General features: G+C 37.4%; 1 protein-coding gene across 7 annotated transcripts in view; it reads left to right on the forward strand.

Annotated features, from left to right (window-relative positions):
* Positions 1 to 21,545, forward strand: part of pros (homeobox protein prospero) — a 145,961-nt gene that overhangs the window by 83,593 nt on the left and 40,823 nt on the right. For 3 of the 7 annotated variants that reach the window (XM_089836058.1, XM_089836057.1, XM_089836061.1), the window contains exons 2-4: positions 19,769 to 19,865; positions 19,940 to 20,043; positions 20,202 to 20,886. The exons of 2 other annotated variants lie outside the window; for them this stretch is intronic. In XM_089836058.1, the coding sequence (XP_089692184.1) occupies positions 20,323 to 20,886 (564 nt within the window). In that variant the 5' untranslated portion in view covers positions 19,769 to 19,865; positions 19,940 to 20,043; positions 20,202 to 20,322. Of the gene's footprint in view, positions 1 to 19,768; positions 20,044 to 20,201; positions 20,887 to 21,545 lie in introns of all 7 variants that reach the window. 2 more of the 7 variants (XM_089836059.1, XM_089836060.1) reach the window with 2 other exon arrangements.

Consider the following 21,545-nt stretch of genomic DNA (forward strand, 5'->3'; position numbering starts at 1 on the left):
ATGAGTAAGACTAGAATTAAGTCACGTGTCGTGTTGACGAGAGACTATAGAACATTGTTAAAACAGTAGCCGCGAACATGAGTTATTAGCTGGAAATATCAACGAATTCCCTTATCTGATTAATGCAGATATGATCTGCATTATATTGTCATCTTGATCTGATCGAGGGGATATTCACTCACTCAAAGTAATTACTGTACTGATGCGTAAATTTTTATTAGATTTTTTTAATTGTTGCCTTGATAGTGTTGGAATTATTGCTCCTAACAGGTAATGGGTGTACCTGGAATTGGGCAGTGAATAGCCCCTCGTGCATATTTCTATTATTTGCTAAATAAGCGCGGCTGTGTTTCATCTTATAATCAATATTGTTTATCAATAGCCGATTACAACATTTCTAAAGTTTATATATTTTTACCTTGATAATAGTTAATTTATGTAACTTCAACAATTAGTCATCTACCTAATTAAATTTAAACTATAGTTAAGTTAAATTAAATTTAAAATCGTACTTAATTAGTTCTCCTATTTTGCTAATATAGTCTGTGAGTGACTGGCAAATGCGAATTTTGGTTCCTTTCATCTCTTTAATACAGTGGAAACTTTATATAGTATTTGAGTAACTTGAACGAGATTAAAACTACCTACCACACAATTAGCTTTCAAACTTTTCTTTTTCACTACCTTAGAAAGTCCCATAGATATTATATACCATTTTAGTGGCTTGGACATTGAAAAATGATCAAATTTCAAGGGTTATACAAAGCCTGTTCATTTTGATGAAAAGTTTTAACTATAAAATAAATCTAATTTGTAATATCAAGAAATAGTGTAATCATAATAACAATAACTTGTTATTAAAGCATCTGGGGTAGATTTAGAACTGAATCGAACGGAATACTATAAGCTCAGTTGAATTGCACGCGTCGCAAATGTCTGGCAACACTTCCCCTCGCGCTATTACCGAATAATTGAATAATATGTTTCGGTGTACCGTTTTATTTTTTAATTCATAAGTTAAATGAAAAAGCGATAAAGTTATTGAATCGAGGAGTAGGCTTTTATTGGTTGTGGGTGTCGCCGAGCCGAATAAGGGTCGTTTACCCGGTGTGGCGGCGGTAGCATCCTTAATCGTAGTAGCGGTGCAGCTTCTATACCCGCTCCGAAAGACGCCTTTTCCGCAACACATGTCATCGTCGGAAAGTACACTTTTGAGTCCAAGTACAAGTACCACCACGAGAGCTTACAACCGAAAACACCATCCACGTAAACTCGCTCGCTCGATTCGAACCACCAATACTACTAAATCTATCGCTGCTTACATTTAAAGGGACACACGCACGAAACACTATAGGCTATGGTTTTAGTTTTTAACAACCGTCCCCCTCTCTTAATTTAATAATAGTCCTCAATATACACCATTTTTAAGTTAACAGGTTGTACAGTCATGTGATACCTGAATAAACGGGTTACTGAAATCAGACAATTTTAACAAAGTCGGGGAATTAAATATAGGGGGCTAAAAAGGTCAGAGTGAAGTCAGAAAATGTTAACGAAGTCAGAGAATTTAAAAAAGGGGCTGAAAGATCAGGATGTAGTCAGACAATTTTAACAACTTTAGTCAGGGAATTTGATATTTTACGGGAGTTAATTTCGTTCAAATTGCTTAATGTTGCAGCAGAGTCGCGCTTTTGCCCTTAATCAAAGGTTAAAAGGTGCCTAATTAACCAAATTGACTCATTTATGGGGCAATCATATGTTCTTAACTAATATTAAAATGCGAACTTTTAGCATTTGAAGTCAGGGGTAAATTGAAAAATTGTGACTGTATCCCTTTAAACGTGAATCAAATTCATCGCGAAATCTTTGGATGGCGTTTGTGCCATTTGCGCTAATTCGTATCCTACGCTAGCTCAAATATACGAGATGGAAAAATAAAGTTTGGCACATGTGTTAATTTTTTGGTTCGCGTGTATAGATTTCCGTAGAACGCCTATGAACGAATTGCTCGGTTCACCAAACCCCAAGCGCAAGTACAGTACAAGTATATGGCGTTATCCTTATTTGCAAAATAAATCGACTCAAACGGAAATGAAAAGTCTGTTCATTCTTAATTCTTATTTCCAAATCGAAACGAAATACAAATTATACTTTCACGACTCGCTCCATCTCTCTCTCTCTGTGTGTCTATATCTCTTTCACTCGCTGTCTGTCTGTTAACGGGAATCTTGAACATTCATGGAGGCTGAGCTAGAGACAGAGGTACGTGAAAAGAAAATATTTATTTTGAGATGTGTAGGCCTAGTATCTTAGCGCCTGGTACGATAGATTGATTGTAAATTGCAGCTATTTTGTAATATATGCCTCTTAACGTCTTGTGTATATGATTTAAAACTGGTATTCGGTTATTAACAAGATGCTAAGGTAATATGTAAGAGGCTATTGTATCAACAGCATATTAAATCACTGGTAATTACATGGTGCTAAGGGACTATTATATCGACGTCCAAGTTACGTTCTTTCTAGTCATTACAAGGTGCTAAGGTAATATATACAGAGCAATCGAGTTGTCAATAGAGCTCTTAAAAACGTTGAATAATTCACTATTTAAAATATTAAAGCCTGTAGTTGCTTATCAATGAATAGTAGTTGAATATTCATGTAAATACGTGCAAGGGTACCTAGCCCTTTTCTCAACTTGGAGAGGTAATATTTAGCTTTCCCAACTTGTTATCGGTTAATATGGTTATTTTTCTCTCGCTTGTTTTTTAAACGATGTTATAATAAGTGTAACGGAAATGTCACCGTAAGTAAAGTTCCTCCTCCTTGAGTTCTTTTTTATTTAAAGTAAGATCTCGTGACGTCACGGGATATTGTCAGATTGTCGCTGACGTCAAATTGTTTCCACACCAAACAAACACACACCCACGAAAACCAAATTGTTGAAATCTTTATAATCGTATCCAAACTTAATTACGAAATTCAGGATTTAAAATAAAAGTAACCGAGTACTTAAATATAATTATTTTAATTCCGAAAAAAACCTAAACCCTAAATAGTGACGTAATTTAACAATTTTCAAACGTAGAAATTATTTTCCAAGTAATTTTTACGTTGCTTCGATAATGTAATCTGAAGTTTTTTAAAAAAAAAAGCTAAAGACAATGAAAGGGGGCGTGGTTTATGGTTGTGTACCGCGTGACCAAGCTAGTGTTCTTTGTTTTATTGTCTGACAATGTAAAAGGAATGGGGGGATTAAGGGGGGATGGGGTTCGATCAGTCAATGGATTTCGGAATAATCGATGAATGAATGATTACGCGTCTGTCACTGATGAATTTGTCTTAATTCTGGGAATAAGTTCAATGCCTATTGAAGTTACTTTCGAGTTCACTGGAAAAGATATTTGTAATAGAATTGATTTGATTTGATAGAAAATGCATATGGCTTCTTCAAAAATGGTATTTTAATAATATTGCATTATTTGTAAGTCTTTAAGTTTTTAAATAATATTATGGTTTTAGTTTCTTGGTCAAATAATAATATGTGTACCCCTCCGCGTGTGGAACAACCTTTTCCATGGGTAAAAAGGCAAAGATCAAGCTCGTCTGCTGTCCGGTTGAAATTAAATATTTCCTAATCAAAAAGATCAATTATAGTTTAATCTGAAAATATTTCTACACCAGAATCCAAACAATTTATGAAAAATAAAGGGTCCTATATTATATAATTTAACCTAAGTATTTGACTTATAAAATGTTATAGAATTAACAGATAAAAATATCCAATTTTTCATATAAGAAATTTAAATTTTGTTGAAACTCCCTGAAATAACCCCCAAAAATTTATAAAAAAAATAAATAATTATGTAAGAAAACAATAGAAATAGAGGGTTGCGTTCGCATTAAATTTCTCGATTTCTTCAAACCTTTTAAATTAATATTAGGTATTGTTTACTGATAACATTCTTTCTATACACGATTCTATTTGGGGGTATGAGTATAAAAGGTTGGGGGTGGGGGCGAAAAACATTTTATATTGAAATTGGGGCATCGAAATTTCTTACACCATATATATATCTAGAAATATAATTTCTTTGACTCTTTGTTTAAGATAAAGCTTATATTCTTATCTTGTTTGCTAAGCTTGAGATGATAAGAGTTAAGAGGGTGGACTCGCGCGCGTGCCACCAAGAGACGACAGTTGTTCAAACGGAAATTAAAATTCAAGACAATATCGCAAGATTATACCTACCTTTAATTCATTTTTCACCCGCAAAGAACGCCTTCATTTTCTGTCGTAATAAGGCGCTAAGAGACTAGTTTAGAACAAAGGATATTTGAAAATGCGTCTTCCCCAGTAACGGATGAGGACATAAGTAAATTAATCATCGCCTAAGTTACCAAGCAAGCGTTCCTGTCCTCTGCAGGGTATTTTGTACTGCAGACGATAGAACTTTTTGACTCATTTAGATGAGTTAACTCGAGTTAAGTAAACTAGTTGGGTCGTGTCAACAGAAGTTGGTTGGACAAGTTGAACCACCGAATTATAAATTGATCCCTGACCATTTCTTGACCCATCTAGTTGAGTCTAAAGTTGTGTCGTCTGAAAAGGCCTAAACTTTTTAGGAATTAGATTAGTATACACAGGCGCGGGTGGAGGTTGAAACCATTCTTAGCAACTTAGTTCGGAGTAATTTTACTAATGAAAATTTTGAAAAAACGTGATATTAGTAATTTCCATATAGTCTGTGCAAATAAAATATAATTCTTTATTTAACCTCATTTATACCAAGAAAGTAGACTTTCTTCCGTTAGCGTCTCTCCGTTAGTATATATATTCGCTATTCGGCGAGTGCCGAGCGACTATTCTCCTTTGAAAATTATACACCTATGAACGGAATATTCTGCTGTTAAAAAAAAAACCCCAAGATTTTCTAGACATTTCAATACCCCTTTAAGATCACTTAAAAGGAAAGCGTTTTGTATAATAAAGAGGAGATGAAATAAACATCATTTCCTTGGAAAATTGCAATCCATCCTTGGGTTTTGTTTGGGAGTTCAAAGTTTAATTCATTTCCCAAGAAGCGTATAGTACGTGAGTCACAAGTTCTATAAACAATAACTTTAGTATATAAGAAATTGAAACCTCCAAGATATTATTGGCGTTCTCACGGATCTAGAAAACGAAATCGCACGTCGACTGCACTCTCGTCTGCAAGTCATAATAGAATATTGAATTACTTAAGTTGATCTGCCTGCTAATTGTGTGTATATATTAGAAAAGGTAATTTGAGAAGAGCCGAGAGAGTTTGTAAGAAGGCTAGCTTCCATCCAAGCCGACTCAAATGGATGAAGGGGAACATCTCGAATTCTTGAATTTATTATTTACACGACGGAGATGTTTACAATTAGCCCGATATTTTTAGATTTTTATTTTCGTTATTATATCCTCCATTACCTTTAACATTATACGTATACGTCATAAGAGTGTCCTTTGTCTGCCGAAAATTATACTACGTAATTTTCAAATGTTTCCCAAACGTTTCAAATTATTATTTTAAATTAATGAAGAATGATTTCACGAAATTCTGCAATCGTGGTTTTTTTTTTAAGTTCAGAATAGTTGAGAAACCTTTGGGAATTATTTCATTTAGTTCAGAATAGTCGAGGAAATTCTGGGAATTATTTCATTTAGTTCAGAATAGTCGAGGAAATTCTGGGAATTATTTAATTTGGTTCAGAATTTTTGGCCAATTTTTTTTGGGTCGGTTATTATTTAGTTCCGAATTTTTGAGGGAATTCTGGGAATCGTTTTATTTGGTTCGAGAATAGTTGAGGAAATTCTGGGGATTATTTAGTTCAGAATTTTTGAGCAACTTTTGGGATTATTGTCATTTAGTTCAGAATGGTTTCACGAAATTCTGTGATTATTTTTTGCTTAGTTCAGAATAGGTGAATAATTCTGAGAATTATTTCATTTGGTTCAGAATAGTTAAGAAAATTCCACTATATTTCAAAATTATTCTTGGAAAAATCAGGCACAGTATTTGAACTTTCTTTATCTGAAAGATAGATCAAAAACAGAACTCAATTTTACACAAAACACTAAAATTTTTAACCAAAAATCAAAGAAATAGGCGAAAAGAGTCTCTAAAACATATGCATTCTTTCTCTATAAAATACATGATATAACGGTATCTTAAATAACGGTAAGAAACACCTAGTAAAGTAGTACCTAATATCCGGCGCGGTTTCAATTTACCGTTAGACATTAATCCCGTATACAATTAAAGACAACTGAAAATAAAAAAAAAAAAAAATATCCAGGTGTATGTTATAAAATTTGGGCAACATCTTTCTTGAAGTATATACCGTTCCGTTTGTCGCGTACATACGTTTCACATCGTGGAATATTAAAAAAAAAAAAAAACAGGCAAACCACTTGGAATTATGAAAACGGAACTAGATAGATAACTCGCAAAGGAAAGGATATCCGTTGATTTACCTTACCGCGGCCCTGTCCTCCGGAACTGGGGTGGAAGGGGGCTCTAAGAGAACTTGGGAGCATATACTCTAAGAGCGGGGGAGGTTTGCGAATGGCGCATGGTCTACCTGGGAAGTATACGGTTATGAATGAAAGGAGACCGTTGTATACGGGATCTTTGGCCCGAAGAGCAGACGGAACAGCTGCTGCTATCCTAGCTGCCTGCCTACCTGGCACCCGGGACCTACCTCTCTCAAGAAGTATTTCTCCATCATGCGTACTCTCATAGATACATCTTTTCAAGTGAAAAACTTCAAGTATAATCTCTACCACCACAACCAACGAGGGTTTCCCCCGTACATCCGAGATGTCATGTTCAAAACAAGAGAAGTTTATGAGTGTTACCATGCAGAAGGGGATAACACTGAAGAAGGAGGCTACTCTGTATCCTCTTAATACTTTAGTTCTGTAACATGATTCTTCCCAGGCTCAACCCCTTTTTTGTTTGCTCTCCCTTGCTCATCAAACTTCATATGGGTAGCTATCGCACCGTGCTGTTCAATTGGTACTAAATCTCCAGCAATCAACCCACAAACCTTGATGGTCTTGACGTGGGACCAAAATCCACAAGGGCATGCATGCGCCTTGGCAAATAGTTAAGCAGCGCTAGTAGACTAATAATGATGAGGGAACTATTTTTTGCTTATGTGATTCGGTTTAGTAACCTTGTGCACTCCAAATGTTAATTCTGATGTTGGGAAGAATCATGTTACAATTACCACGCCCTCTTTGTGATTGGTACACTTCTCCCGAACAGAAGTATTATATACTTCATGTGTTACTCAAAATTATTTTGGGTCCCTGACTGATTTGTAAAAATATACATAAGACCACTTCGCTAAAATTGAACATGAATGATATTTTTTTTAACATGATTGGGCTAGAGGAATAGGCTGTTTCCTTGGCTGCTGGGTTGGGTGCGTGTATGGGACTTGGCTAGGCTGTAGAGGAAGCAGGTGATATACACAGTCGACTTAACCCTAAAGCGGGCGTCCATTCATCTTTGGAAAAGCTTCCATCCCTCTCGGATTCTGACCACCGGACTATGAACTTCCTTTACCGGAAGTCGAAGTCGGAGGGAGAGACTTGTTGTTTTCTTAGACGTCGGTCGGTTGGTGGTTGGGGAAAGACTTCCCGGCATTCTTTGAGTGTCTAAGAAGGACAGACTTGAGAAAGGAAACGTTTCCCGGCCCCCTTCTCTCCCCCCCTCGTCTCTAGTTAAGTTTAAAAGGGAGTGCTACCCAACAGCGTAGTTGATAAATAACATAACAAAACCGATTCCAAGTTGTTTATTTTCAACTGTGAAACTTTGGAATAACTTTTAGGTATATTTTCTTTAGTTTTATTTTCTTAGGATATTAAAGTTTCACGAGACGTTTTCATTTTGGAAAGAATAAATATTCAAAATGAAAAATAATTTTAATTCTTTATTCTTTAGTTTATCATAAGTAACAAAACCGCAATAAGTATGACTCTAAAGAGAAAGCTTTAATTTCCTAGTTAATTAAGGCCCATTCAGACTGTATAGTAAAATCTTAGGTTCCCGTCTCTCGTCTCAATTCAGACGACAGAGCAGACGACTTGAAAGTTGAAACGAGTCGTGTATATTTTACAGTCAAAACTTTTGAATACTACACTAGCCGAACATTACAAATTACAAATACCGCCCAAATAATCCTAGAACTTCTAAAATATATCGTCTGCTAAAGCATAGCTCACACGTCAGTATTCAGTAAGGCACGATCGAGTGAGATATGGCCGAAGAAAAGGCGCTAACGAGGTGGCGCCATCTCGATGCACTACCCGACGAAACTGAATATCCAATTTTCCAAATTTCAAGCTAAATACTCGTATCTTTTATTACGTAGTCGTTGATAAGAATGAGGAAGGCGAAGTGAACTCAAGATCTTTAGTCTAGTCTGAACGGGGCTTTAGAGTTGCAGATTAGTGAGAGTTAGACTTATTTTGAAACTTATATTATAATTTCAACAAAACTTAATTAGCGAACCATTTTATTTAAATTAAATATTTGATAGTTATTTTGATATAATTTTATAAATCTAAATTGATGTCCATTTAAGTCTCTCTTTAACCATTTACAACTAGTACTTATTCAACCCTAAACCTATGGAAGAAACGAAAGCAAGTTCCTTCGTTATAAAGTTACCATGGGAAAAAGAATGTTATCAGTTTTATTAAGGCTTCTAAACAAACTTTGCGTTTTAAAGCTATCGCGGGGAAACAAACGTATTGTCCTCAATCCGAAGATGTCGCCAAGTACTGTATGTCCTCCTAATACATACAATAGGACTGACTGTAAGAGATTGGAGGGGTCGTGCCCCCCTAACTCCCTCCTGCGGCTCCCCCTTATCAATATAAATTCTCACTTTTGAAACAATAATTCCCGAGACCAAGCTCTTTTGGGTGGCAATAAGCAGCAAACGCTATTATACGGCTTCTCTTTGCTATGTATCAAACCCCGCTCAACATAATTGGATCACATATTCAACACGTTAAGGGGGGATGAGTGATAATATGTATACAGTTGTTTGCATTGTGTTAGGGTTAACGGAATAACACTCTAATCCTTGCTTAATTATTAATTCAAGAATAATAATGTTTTTGGGTTTGGTGTTCGAATTAATATGTGTTGTTTTGAAAGTGTTAAGGTTGATGACGCCATCTAGTAACGAATATTTGTCATTGGTATTCGTAGCTCTGGGAGTTAACTCTTATTGAGCCCGAGGTGCCACGGTATACCTTAGATATAGCTGGAAATGTTAGGGAATTTGAATATTGTTGTCATAAATGTTAGGGAATTTGAATATTGTTGTCATAAATGTTAGGGAATTTGAATGTGGTTGTCATAAATGTCGGGGAATTTGAATATGGTTGTCATCAATGTCAGGGAAATTTTAAAATTGTTGTCATAAATGTCAGGGAAATTTTAAAATTGTTGTCATAAATGTCAGGGAAATTTTAAAATTGTTGTCATAAATGTCAGGGAATTTTTTAAATTTGTCTTGTATGTCAGGGAATTTTTAAAATTGTCATATACGTCAGGGAATTTTTAAAATTGTCATATACGTCAGGGAATTTTTAAAATTGTCATATATGTCAGGGAATTTTTAAAATTGTCATATATGTCAGGGAATTTTTAATATTTTCATATATGTCAGGGAATTTTTAATATTTTCATATATGTCAGGGAATTTTTAATATTTTCATATATGTCAGGGAATTTTTAAAATTGCCATAAATTTCAGGGAATTTCATATGAATTCGGTACTTTTCTTATTGTAGTCCAAAGTTCGGAAAATAGCTGCTCGTTACTCGCCGAATACCGACTCTAAGTTTTATTTCGTTATCTGGGAGCACGGCAGTGCTCCCAGCCAAGTCGAGCACTGACATCCTTTTCTCGAAGCAACTCGTGGCTCTTTTAAGCCCACTGTAACTTCGCTATGGGTATAGGTAAAAGTCTGAAATTTTGCTTGCCGCGAGGACTGTCAATTCTAGCTATAGTTTCCAAATTTCAAGATCCTACCCAATATACTTTTCGAAATATCGCAGGTGAAATTTACCTTATTTTGTCACTCACTCACTCACTCACCGATCATCAAAATTCTAAGGTACTTCTAGGGTAGATAGAAACTTAAAATTCAGGATTTAGTTTTCATTTATTTTATAAAGCACAGAAAAATTAAAACATCCCGAAATTTTTATAAAATTGTTCTTTAGTTCTTTATTTTAAAACTAGATGGCGCTGCCGTCTTTTTAACAGTAATAGTGTGTGTTCTTGATGAAAGGACGTAATGGGCCAAAGTTAACCGAAAGTTAAATATATATTAAAGCTAATAGGTGTAGTAATTTAAAAGAAATGTGTCGTAACTGATGCTACATTCTTATATTAGGATATCGCGTACAATCTTTATTGCATATTCTCTGCGGGTCGAAAGGGGTAATTCAGCGTAAATATGGAGAAACGTTAGCGATTATATTGGTAAATGAAGTACCATGAGAGGGTCTTCTTTTAATATAACTACCGAAGTATAACGAGAGGGTCTACAAAAAGAAGTGAGATCCTATGAAAAACATTAACATGTACAAAAATGGGCCAAGCCTCGCTTCGTGCCCGCTCCGCCGTAAAACGTTCTGAGATCCCATGTAGAGCCAAGTCTGCCTTTTGTTCTCATTCAATCGCCAATTGAACAATTATGTTATAAATTAAGTCCTTTTCCTAATTAATAACCAATATTCTTTGACTCTATCATTATTATACATCTTTGTTCGTATCAAAAATATCGTGACTTGGCAAGCGCAGGTAATTACCTTATAAATGTGTACATAAGGTTATGTATAACTCACCTAATAAACATGTAAATAGGGTTATGCATAACTCACCATATAATTTGTACATAGGGTTGAGCATGACTCATCTTATAAACTTGTACATATCCCCTATACCATAAACGATTTAGTGAACATCCCTTCGATTATTTTAAAATCGGCAACGATTTAGTGACTTCCTTTTAATATTACTTACCTGCGATTGCCAAGTCACGATATTTTTGATACAAACAAAGATGTATAATAATGATAGAGTCAAAGAATATTGGTTATTAATTAGGAAAAGGACTTAATTTATAACATAATTGTTCAATTGGCGATTGAATGAGAACAAAAGGCAGACTTGGCTCTACATGGGATCTCAGAACGTTTTACGGCGGAGCGGGCACGAAGCGAGGCTTGGCCCATTTTTGTACATGTTAATGTTTTTCATAGGATAGTATCTTCAAGGGAATAACGCGGAGTAGATATGCCATGTAAAGAAAAAAGTCCTCGATAGCTTAAGAGCGAGAGCACCCCGGTGTCTTAGTCATACTTTGGTGCTGCGTGGGACCCCCGAAAAAAGATCCCATTCTGAATCTGAACTTTATCCCTGGTTCAACGGCGGTGCGGGTTCTTCTCACGAAACAGACGCTCGTCTAGATCTAGGGGGTCGGGGGTACGGGCCCCTTTGTACCCCTTAAAGAATATGCGTATAAAAAACTCTATTATCAGGTTTCCCCCTCTAATATTAAAAGAAGTGTATGTATGTACTATTGGGGGGAGGGGGGCGAGCGGGGTTGGGGGAGTTCAAGGTATTATAAAAGGGGGAAGGGGGCCCCTTTGGAGTCCCCCCCCCGTTCCCATCGCCTTGCACGAGGAGGAGTAACGGTTGTTTGGGCCCCCTCCCTTGGCACGCGCCACTTTCTAAACTCTCGAATGATTACCGAACGCGACCAAGCTCAACCAAAAAAGGTTTTTTTCTTTTCCTGCACCGAAAATGGAGACGTTATACCTTAGAATGACCCTGGAGACGTTGCTAAAAAATATATATCCATTTTATTTTCATGGAAAACAAATGAATTCTCATTTTCACGAAAAACCAATTAATTTTTCGTATTAACATCAAAACAAATAAATTTTCCTGATTTTTACGAAAAACAAAAAAATTTTCCTGATTTTTACGAAAAACCAAAAAATTTTCCTGATTTTTACGAAAAACCAAAAAATTTTCCTGATTTTTACGAAAAACAAATTAATTTTCCTGATTTTTACGAAAAACAAATTAATTTTCCTGATTTTTACGAAAAACAAATTAATTTTCCTGATTTTTACGAAAAACAAATTAATTTTCCTGATTTTTACGAAAAACAAATTAATATTCCTGATTTTTACGAAAAACAAATGAATTTTCCTGATTTTTACGAAAAACAATTAAATTTTCCTGATTTTTACGAAAAACAATTAAATTTTCCTGATTTTTACGAAAAACAATTAAATTTTCCTGATTTTTACGAAAAACAAGTTAATTTTCCTGGTTTACATTAAAAACAAATTAATTTTCCTGAAAAAGAAAACAAATTTCCTGAAAAACATGAAATTGCTTTGATTATTTGATTTATTTATGTAAAATACTTGTAAAGCTGCAGGGACTTGTTTACAAACAGCTGGGGGGAAGGCACCTAACTAACAAATATAAATAATAACAATCGGAAGTAGGCCTAATTGCAAGTAAAAACCTTATTTGAGAAAGTGCCTTTAAAATAGACAATTCCAAAATATAACCTCAGAAAAAAACCAAAATCAATAAATTATGAAAACAACATAACATTTGAATATTTTGAACATCATAAATAAACACAACTATATCTTAAAAACGTTAATGTTGATTCGACTCCCGTATCCTTCCCAACCACCAGGTGTATAGATCCTCCACGCTTGCGTGCTCAGTGCCTGACGCTTGTGCCTTAGATGGTCTGTTGGCGTACTTTTGGCGGGACGAATGAGACCACTTGGCCACCACCCGACCCTTTCCCCGAAGCCTGAACCCCTGAAAATGAATGCTAGTAAATGTTCTCCCTTGAAGTTTTGTGTCCTTTCGTTTTTCTAAAGAGGGAACAGTTGGGGGGCAAGGAGAGAGAAAGGGGGCCAAGTTGGCACGCGAACCGAGGAGAGGGAAGGAGGAGGTGGTGGTGTTGGTAAGGGGCTCGGAGCCCATCTGTCGTGGTGGTTGGCCCGCCAGAAACCGTTATAAGACCTCTCTCTCTCTTAGTTGCGCCTTATAATATTTTCCGTGCTGCTCCAGTGCAACCCAGGACAGGCGCCCTAAGTCTTTCACTCCCTCCTAGTCTAGTTCCGGACGCCCTGGTGCTGCTGCTCAGCACTGCATTTTCACCATCTCTCTCTCTCTCTCTCTCTCTGCTCCAAGTTCTTATTCATCCATTTTTGGGTACATACCCAATACCCACTAGAAGGCAATTTCTAGAAGTTTATATAGTTAGATTGAATCTTGCTAGACTTTTGTTGTCTCGAAGATATGCTGGTTTACCTTTTGGAGGACATGGTACTTTTGCCCTATCAAGGACGTGCGAGTTTGGCATATCCTACCTTACAAAATAGACTAGATCCACACTGTCTTGAAACTGGAATCAAACTTCATTTGACTTTGGGTCGTACAACTTTAATTGATTCCTAATTGCAATTAACATAATTTGAACCAAACAAGCTGAAATTTCTAATTCTAAAATATTATTTTCCCCAACTTAATTCCAAATTGATCAATTGATATTTTATCACGACTTCCAATTAAGATAAAACTTTATTAAAATTCTGATTAAATCTTTCTTGAAGACCTTTGAACTTACTTCGAATGACGAACATCCTATAGTGAGTAGGTCTTGCGTAGTATAGGTTCCCCTTTTCCGAGTCTGTAAAATAGACGAACGAAATTGTCCCGCCTCCATCTACCGGGTGGGGGGGGGGTTACTTGGAAGGTGACGTCATGTTCTATTCGCCATAGCCAGTCTGCCCTTATCATCTTTTATTAGAAACGAACTTTGGGTTATTACTTGGCGTTCAATAAGCTGCTCCTCGTTCTTTGCCGATGAGAATTCTACCCAACTCCCCCATACCCCCTCGCTGCCATTATGGGGGTTAGAGAGAGAAAGAAAGAGACGAGGTGGCACGCGTCGCTTTTCATATTCTATTGTTGTGTATTTTCCTCGCATTTTAATTTTTTTATATCCTTATAACTTGAAAGAAACTTTGAAACTGGTTCGAGTAATGCAGGGACTAAGTCTTCAAAAGAGTGCATGGCTCCAGGTTTCGACCGTTATAGCTGGGATTAGGTGACATTTTGACCTCTACGGAGAACCATTAGTGGAGTGGTCCGGTAATTCCTATAGAATCCTATATTTTAATTGGAACCTATTACCTACCAATAGTAATTTAATTAAATAGCCTATAGAAATCTCACTAGAATTTACTTTGCAATAAAATTGTTGTTTAGTATAGAAAAGTAATCAGTACATTACCATCATCATCATCATGGTGTATACATGCCCCATCACCTGTTGTGTGAAATTTAGGCCTACTGATTTATGAAGGTAACAAAGTCCTTGCTCGTCCGTCTACTGACCGGTCATCCAGTTAGAATTAAATATTTTCATTTCCAAAAACAATTTTATTTTTTCTATAGCCTAATTTTACAGAATAACATAATCTCTCCCAGCGATATTTCGCCAATCTGATTGACTACAGAAACGTAAAAAAGAAACCTTGAACCTAGAAAAATTTCGGGGGTAGTCCAGGTGCTCAAATATGAATTAATCTGTTTGCCTTTGAATTAAAAAATGGACCAAGGTCTAGCTCTGTTTCATTCTTAAAGCGTTCGTAATATTCGGAGGTGGCATGCATAGCGATTGTCTCTGTCTATGTAGGCCTATTTTCCGTCACATTATTCCAATGAGCGGTCGACTTAATGACCCCTGGAGACATTCGAACCGTCCACCCATCTGAAGCGAAGCGAATAAAGCCCGAAACCAAGTACAGCTAGGGCAAACGGGTACAAGTCCTGGTCCTCCCCCGCGCAATGCCTTTGACTGTATTTCATCTTAGCTTAAGGGAGCGATTATTAAGCGTCCCACAAACTGCTCTAAAAACCGCGTAACCGGTCCGGTATAACACCAATCTACGCTTAGCTCCCCCTCTGGTGTTGCCCGGGCTAATAGCGGGATTGCAGGGGGGGGAGGGACAATGGGGCTAGCCTCTCGCGAACTAATTACGGAACCGTTCTCTAAGGGTCGGTCTAGGACGTAACGCGCCATCCTGCGAACACTTTTTATTTATTTTTTTAACCATATATACTGGGGTAAGGTAATACTATATATTAAGGATTAAACTGGAGTCGATAAACCAAGGAGTGCGTTGCTGTCTGTTCTTTAGGCTAGTTAAATCAAAGGCAAATGGAATTATTTGAACGTTTGGCAGCTCTGAGTTGACTAAAACTTATTTACTTCCCCCTGGCGGTGTGCTAGGGGAAACTGGAGTACGAAATTACCATTTCAAAAATGGCGCCAAAGCACGCATTACGGCCGCAGCGACATCTGGTGACGCTATTTACTCGAGAAAACGCGTACCTGACTCTATGTTACTCGAGAAAACGCGTACCTGACTCTATGTTACTCGAGAAAACGCGTACCTGACTCTATGTTACTCGAGAAAACGCGTACCTGACTCTATGTTACTCATTAAACTTGACAAAACGTGAAATTAGAGTCGAATTATAAATTAACTCCGTTTTTTATTGGCTCTTGGTTGATATTGGCGAGTTGCATTGCATAGCGGCCCGGGTCCGGCGTTCCGCTTGAGCGCGGTTTGTTGCTGGGAACTTTACTAAGTCTAGAAAAAGCTTGAATCGGAGGCTATTTTATCCTTGCGTGTCCGTTTCTTGTTGGGAGATTGGATACCGGAAGTAGCAGATGAAGGTGCCACTTCCCTTTTTTATTATTGCAAAGAATCCCGCGCATAGAGAGGTTCCTTTTCCTTTCTCATGCCGATCTATACTGTGTCACCCCCGCTAATTATTTACCAAACTATAGAGAACCTCCATGAAATTCTACAGATACTGTTTCACACAGTGTAAATACCAATAGGTATGCTCGAAGATATTGTAGTATAGAATTGTCCTCCCATAATTTAGGAGTTTTCCTCCTAGATCCCATCCCAAATATCATCTCATGAATGACCAATTGATATAATTTATCTTAGGCCAGGAACCGGGTTGTGACAGATCAGGAAAAACCCTGGGAAAGTCGAAGTCAGGGAATTTAAAAATAGGTCAGACAATTTAAGAATGTCAACAAAGTCAGTAAATTAGGTTTTAGTCGGAAAACCCATTTTGGCGGTTTCACTCCAATTGCAATCGAGATTGAAGAGTGGCCTGCTGTAACGATGCACTAAATATGTCAGGGAAAACCTGGAAATATCAAAAAATTTTAGCATTAACCCCTAGCTGCGTTGCAGGGCGTGTATTGTTCGCACCTTAAAATTTTTTCACAATGCGAAGGTTTATAATGATTTTGTGAACGCTTCAAACTTACTTTCACTTAAGGAGAATTCATTAGTCTGCAACAGAATTAACCCGCAACTCCATGCAGGACACTCGTGGGAATTGGCGTATTTACCAGATGTCGTCGTCATCGTCCAGGACTTACGATTTTAACGCGCAAAAGTAAACCGCGAATACGATTCACTTCAGTTCACGCGGCGTTTGTTTGCGAAATATCACAAACCAGGCCGGGGGTCTATACGTGACATGACGTCTGTTTCTATAACTCGACGCGTCATATCTAGAGATAAGTATCGAGTCCCTTTACTAGAGCTGCATGCGAAGGTATGCTAGCTACCCGTACACGTACGCGTGAATGGGGAATTAAAGCTTATAGAATTCCACGAAACGTGTACGCGTACCTCAAGGATGACTTATTAAAGTCACGGGTTCTTTTAATTGGTTAATTGAATTTCACATCGGAAATTATTTAAAAACTAAAATGAAATAAAACTATAGTTTTAAAGATGACTAATTATATCGAAACTAAAAAGAAAAAACTTCAAAGAAATATTTTTCGAAATAATATTTTTAATTCATTATTGTCTTTAAACAAGAAGTGATATCTAGTTTATTAGAGAGCTTTATCTCCAGACCAAACGTATAGTAGGTCCGGAGTTAATCCCCGCCTCTAAATTACAACCAGCCAGCATCTCATTGGTTCTTGAAAACTCACGTCAGCGCGACGCGAATGACGAAAATTACAGTCATATTTGTCCGACTGAGGAGAGGCGAAATAGCCCGGGGCCTCCTTTTACGTCCCCCCTTGTATTTTGAAAGGGGGACTGCGGGGACTATGGCGCGAATACTTAGGAGGCATCTTAAACCTTCTCCCTAATAAACTAGATATCACTTCTTGATGGTATAAATAATTAAGTCGCATCCGGAAAGGTATACCATGCATGGTACCTCTTGTTTTGGCTCGCGAGCGCGGTGTGGATCCCACGTGGTCTGCAAGCAGGTCCCTTTAAATCAACTCTTGGGTCATTTAAATTTCACGCGGATGTACCCCGATCTATGTATGATAAATATGATAGGAAACCCAACCCCCATTTATACGCCTTTGTATTGTTTACGACATCCAAAAGGAAACGGAATCAGAGTGACGTAGACCGCGCTTAACCCATCCAAGCAAAAAATCATAAAAAGATGCAGAAATTCATTTAAAAGGACACAAAACCAGCCAGTGATTTTTTTAAAGAGAAAATGAAATACCAAGTTACTTAATTCCCTTCTCGTGTTTGTGATGGATAATGGATATGGACCGCAGTCCGTTGACCAGCATAATTTATGCTAATTTAATCGCACTCCTTTGGGAATAGGAGTATATAGAAAAATTCCAATATGGTTACCTGTATTTATTTATTTACTCAAGTATTTCACTCTCCCTTTAAAATGTTACAAAAAAATTGCTTTCTGTTCAGTTGTTTGTTGGGGGGGGGAGGGGGTTTCCGAGTAAGGAAGGTGAGGGGGGGGGTTTGGTTGAATTAAGGGTGTCCGCGTACCCAGAAGCCCTCGGTGTATCTATGCATGTATGGAGAAAGGAAACTCCGTTCTCTCTCTCTCTCTTTCTCTTAACTTCCGGTCACCGGAACCAAGGTGCTTTACTCCGCCGCACCAGAGACACAAGCTCGACGATATCATACAGACCCCGCCAATACAAAAAAATGCGCGCACCTCTCCCGCCTGTTTTCTCTCAATTGAAACTCGAATCTACTCAATAAACATATCTTCCTGTTCTTTTTAGTTCGTTCTTGCTGTCTTCACACGCTACACCCAAAAATTTATGCTATTCTATTCTATTCTATTTAACTTTTAATTAAGATTATTCATCGCCCGGTTACCCATAATGCACCAGGATTTCGACTTAATGATTTAAGTTTTAGTATAGCGAGGGGGATCGAAGTTGTATAAGGGTCAAGCTTGGACACTATACCCTAGTCAGAAAAAGAGGTTCAAATACGTAGGAACAGTTTCAAATGGTCATCGTCCGGTTACCCATAATGCACCAGGATTTCGACTTAATGATTTAAGTTTTAGTATAGCAAGGGGGATCGAAGTTGTAAGGGTCAAGCTTGGACACTATACCCTTTAGTCAGAAAAAGAGGTTCAAAAGTTTCAAATGTTTAAACATGCATCTGGGCGCCATTTTGAGGTTTTCACTAACGTTCCCAGGGATCCAAGTGATTTCAGCTTAATTTAATGACGCAATAATACCTAGACCTTAGTAAGAATTATCCCTTCATCTCGAGGTCACGTGTTTCAAAATATTATAATAAAAATAATTAGTTTTTAAATATTATATAATAACTTTTATTAAAAATGTGATATATTACAATAATATTTAAGTTTTGAAACATTTACTTATCTATTAAAGTTTAAAACTTAACTTTCAATTTCGTTAATCGCCATTGTTTATCGTAAATATTTTAATTTATGGCATAATTGATTAGGTATCGTAGGTTTAAGAACATATATTGTCAATTAGAATAAATTGAAACGTAATCAACAGTTGAGAGATAAAATGATTATAGATTTATTACTCATTGTCCTAACTTGTGTGATAATAAAACTATTTGTCAAATGTTCCGAAACCGACGAAGGTTTGAACTCGAGGCAATTGATTAAAATCAATTTAATATTGAGATTAAACTCCATCTTTATAGGCTGTAATTAAGTTCAACAGATTAATAATGTACTTGGTAAAAGAATTTCGTATTTGGTGCGAACTGAAAATTGATAGTGGTTGTGAAAACATTTAAGTCTTTGTTTTTAAATTTTGAATCAGGTGTGCTAAAATGTCATGGACTCAAAATTGATTCCCCATAGAACCATCTCACTGTCTTAGAACCCTTTTACGTAACACTATAAGAAAACATCCTTACTAAATAAATAAATAAATAGATGCCAGCTTGATACCACTTCACCGTTACAATATCTTCTTATACTAAACTAATTATAAAAATAGTTTTCTTAATTTTTAATAAACTATCAAATTCAATAAGTGGAAACGGTTTGGGGGTGGAAGGGGACAGTTTTTAATAGATTGGCAATGCGTGGGATGTCTGACCTAATTCCTTATTGTTCTAAAGATAAGATTTTTCTATTCTTTTCTTTGTTAATATAAAAAACGTCTCCTTCTGTAACACGACGACCAAACAACCGGATAAAGAAAATATAATGAATCTTTTAGATAAAATTCTATCAATGTATTTCTTTATGCCTGTCGGTGTGGATGCCCGCGTCCGTACTTCTTCTTACATATCTGTCTTTCCCTTCTCTTTGCGCAGGTGATGAATGCACACTCCCAAAGAGATACTTTGGCTCGAAAATGTTTGCCCCACGTCCTTCTTCCCCTTCTTCATCTTTACTGATCCTTAAACGAGAGTGAGTCTCAACTAGTCTCCCCGCAGCCCATCTACTTTCACCTCCTGACTTCCTTCTCTGTCTCTCTCTCGCAGAGGGTGCTCGATGTATGGTGGTCCTAGTGGTGAATAACGGAACGGTGGTTTCGCGCCAGAGAACACCCCTTCTCAAAGACACCGCGTGCTGCTACTATCCCCAGGTATGGAGTAGAAAGAAACGGGCTTCTAAATGTTGTTGGTTTGGTTTTAACGGGAAAGTTGTAGTCTGGGGGTACGCGAAACTATTTTAGTTTGTTTAGGAGTTCTCTCGAGTAGACAGTTTGCACTCCTTACCCGTTTATTCTCTCTGTACCCGCAGAAAAAAGGTTGGCCCCCGTACCGTACACGTTGATTGTTGACTGAGTCGTTGTCCCCCTGGCGGAAACGGTAGTACCTGACGGGCTCGCGCGCCCCGACCAATCGGAGACCCTCCCGAGACTATGACGTCATCGGCGGAAGACGACTTAAACCTTCTTCAAGATAACGCTAGCTCAACAACGACTTCCCCGAGTTCCAAGTTCAACAACAATCAGTCTAAGAACAGCGTCGCTTGCAAATCGGCCACGGGAAAACGCGTTCGACAACGCGTCGATGCCGGTGAACCACGGAACAGTTACGCGGCCATCCCCAATTTCACTTCCCGTTTGACCAACGGTTATATCGTCTCCTCAGCCGGAAGTAAATTGATTAGCGACCTTTTGGCCAGACAAAGAGCCTCGTCCGGCGACTTACCATCAATGACGGTTGAGATGGACGGCTCAAATTTGTCCCGGAATGGGATACGGACTCGGAGGAATCTCCACTTGGCCTCATCCGCTAGCGTCTCCGCTTCCGGTCAAGTCTTGCCCGCTTTAGAAGCTTTACAAAGTTTGCAGTCCATGACGGCCGAAGAGAAAAGCAACTTGTTTGTCAACGGAAATGACGAGTCCACTTCGGATTTGATTTTGAGTCAAGATGACCTCGTGACGGTCGAGAATTCCTACCTGTTGAGGAGTATCTTGCAGGTAAATTTATCCCAATCTAGCCTAGATGAATCGTGCGTGTCTTGATATTTTAGTTCTTCGTTTCATTATCGTTTCGTATAGTGTTTCTATTTTTCATTAATTAGTTTTACGCTATGTTTGATTATTTTAATTTCGCTTTGGCTGCTGTTTTTATGATTGATTGATATTCGTGGTGGTATTTACCGTTTCCGCTGTTGTTTTTGATGCCCTTGCTTTTCTTTTTGGGCGTGTGCCCAAGATGTTAACCCCTGGGGTAGAGGGAAAGTTGCATTTAATACACTTTTTGACCCTTGAATGATTAAAATTATTTTGTTTTATAAAATTTAATTTTTCGTACTGGTACATAATTTTAAATTTGGTCGGTTTATTTTATTTTGGGGAATTTTAAAAATGACCCAAAAGGTCACTGAAAAGTGAGGGAAATTCTTGTCCAAATTATGGGATGACTTGTTCTTCTGGCCTGCAAAAAATGTCCACGACATTGGAACCCCCTAAACAATCTTTGCATGTCTAAAACGTAATATGACAAATAAGCAATAAATGTTTTGCGGTTTTGTAATGAAAAGATACGGGATTACAATGAATTCTTTCGAAACTTAAAATCTGCTTCGTAATACGTGAGATCTTTAGGGGGGGGGGGGGAATTAGCGCTCCATAGA

Source organism: Phalangium opilio, unplaced genomic scaffold (genome assembly GCF_054372755.1).
Source record: "Phalangium opilio isolate 3A_F unplaced genomic scaffold, DU_Popi_V2 ptg000042l_1, whole genome shotgun sequence".
NCBI lineage: Eukaryota > Metazoa > Arthropoda > Arachnida > Opiliones > Phalangiidae > Phalangium > Phalangium opilio.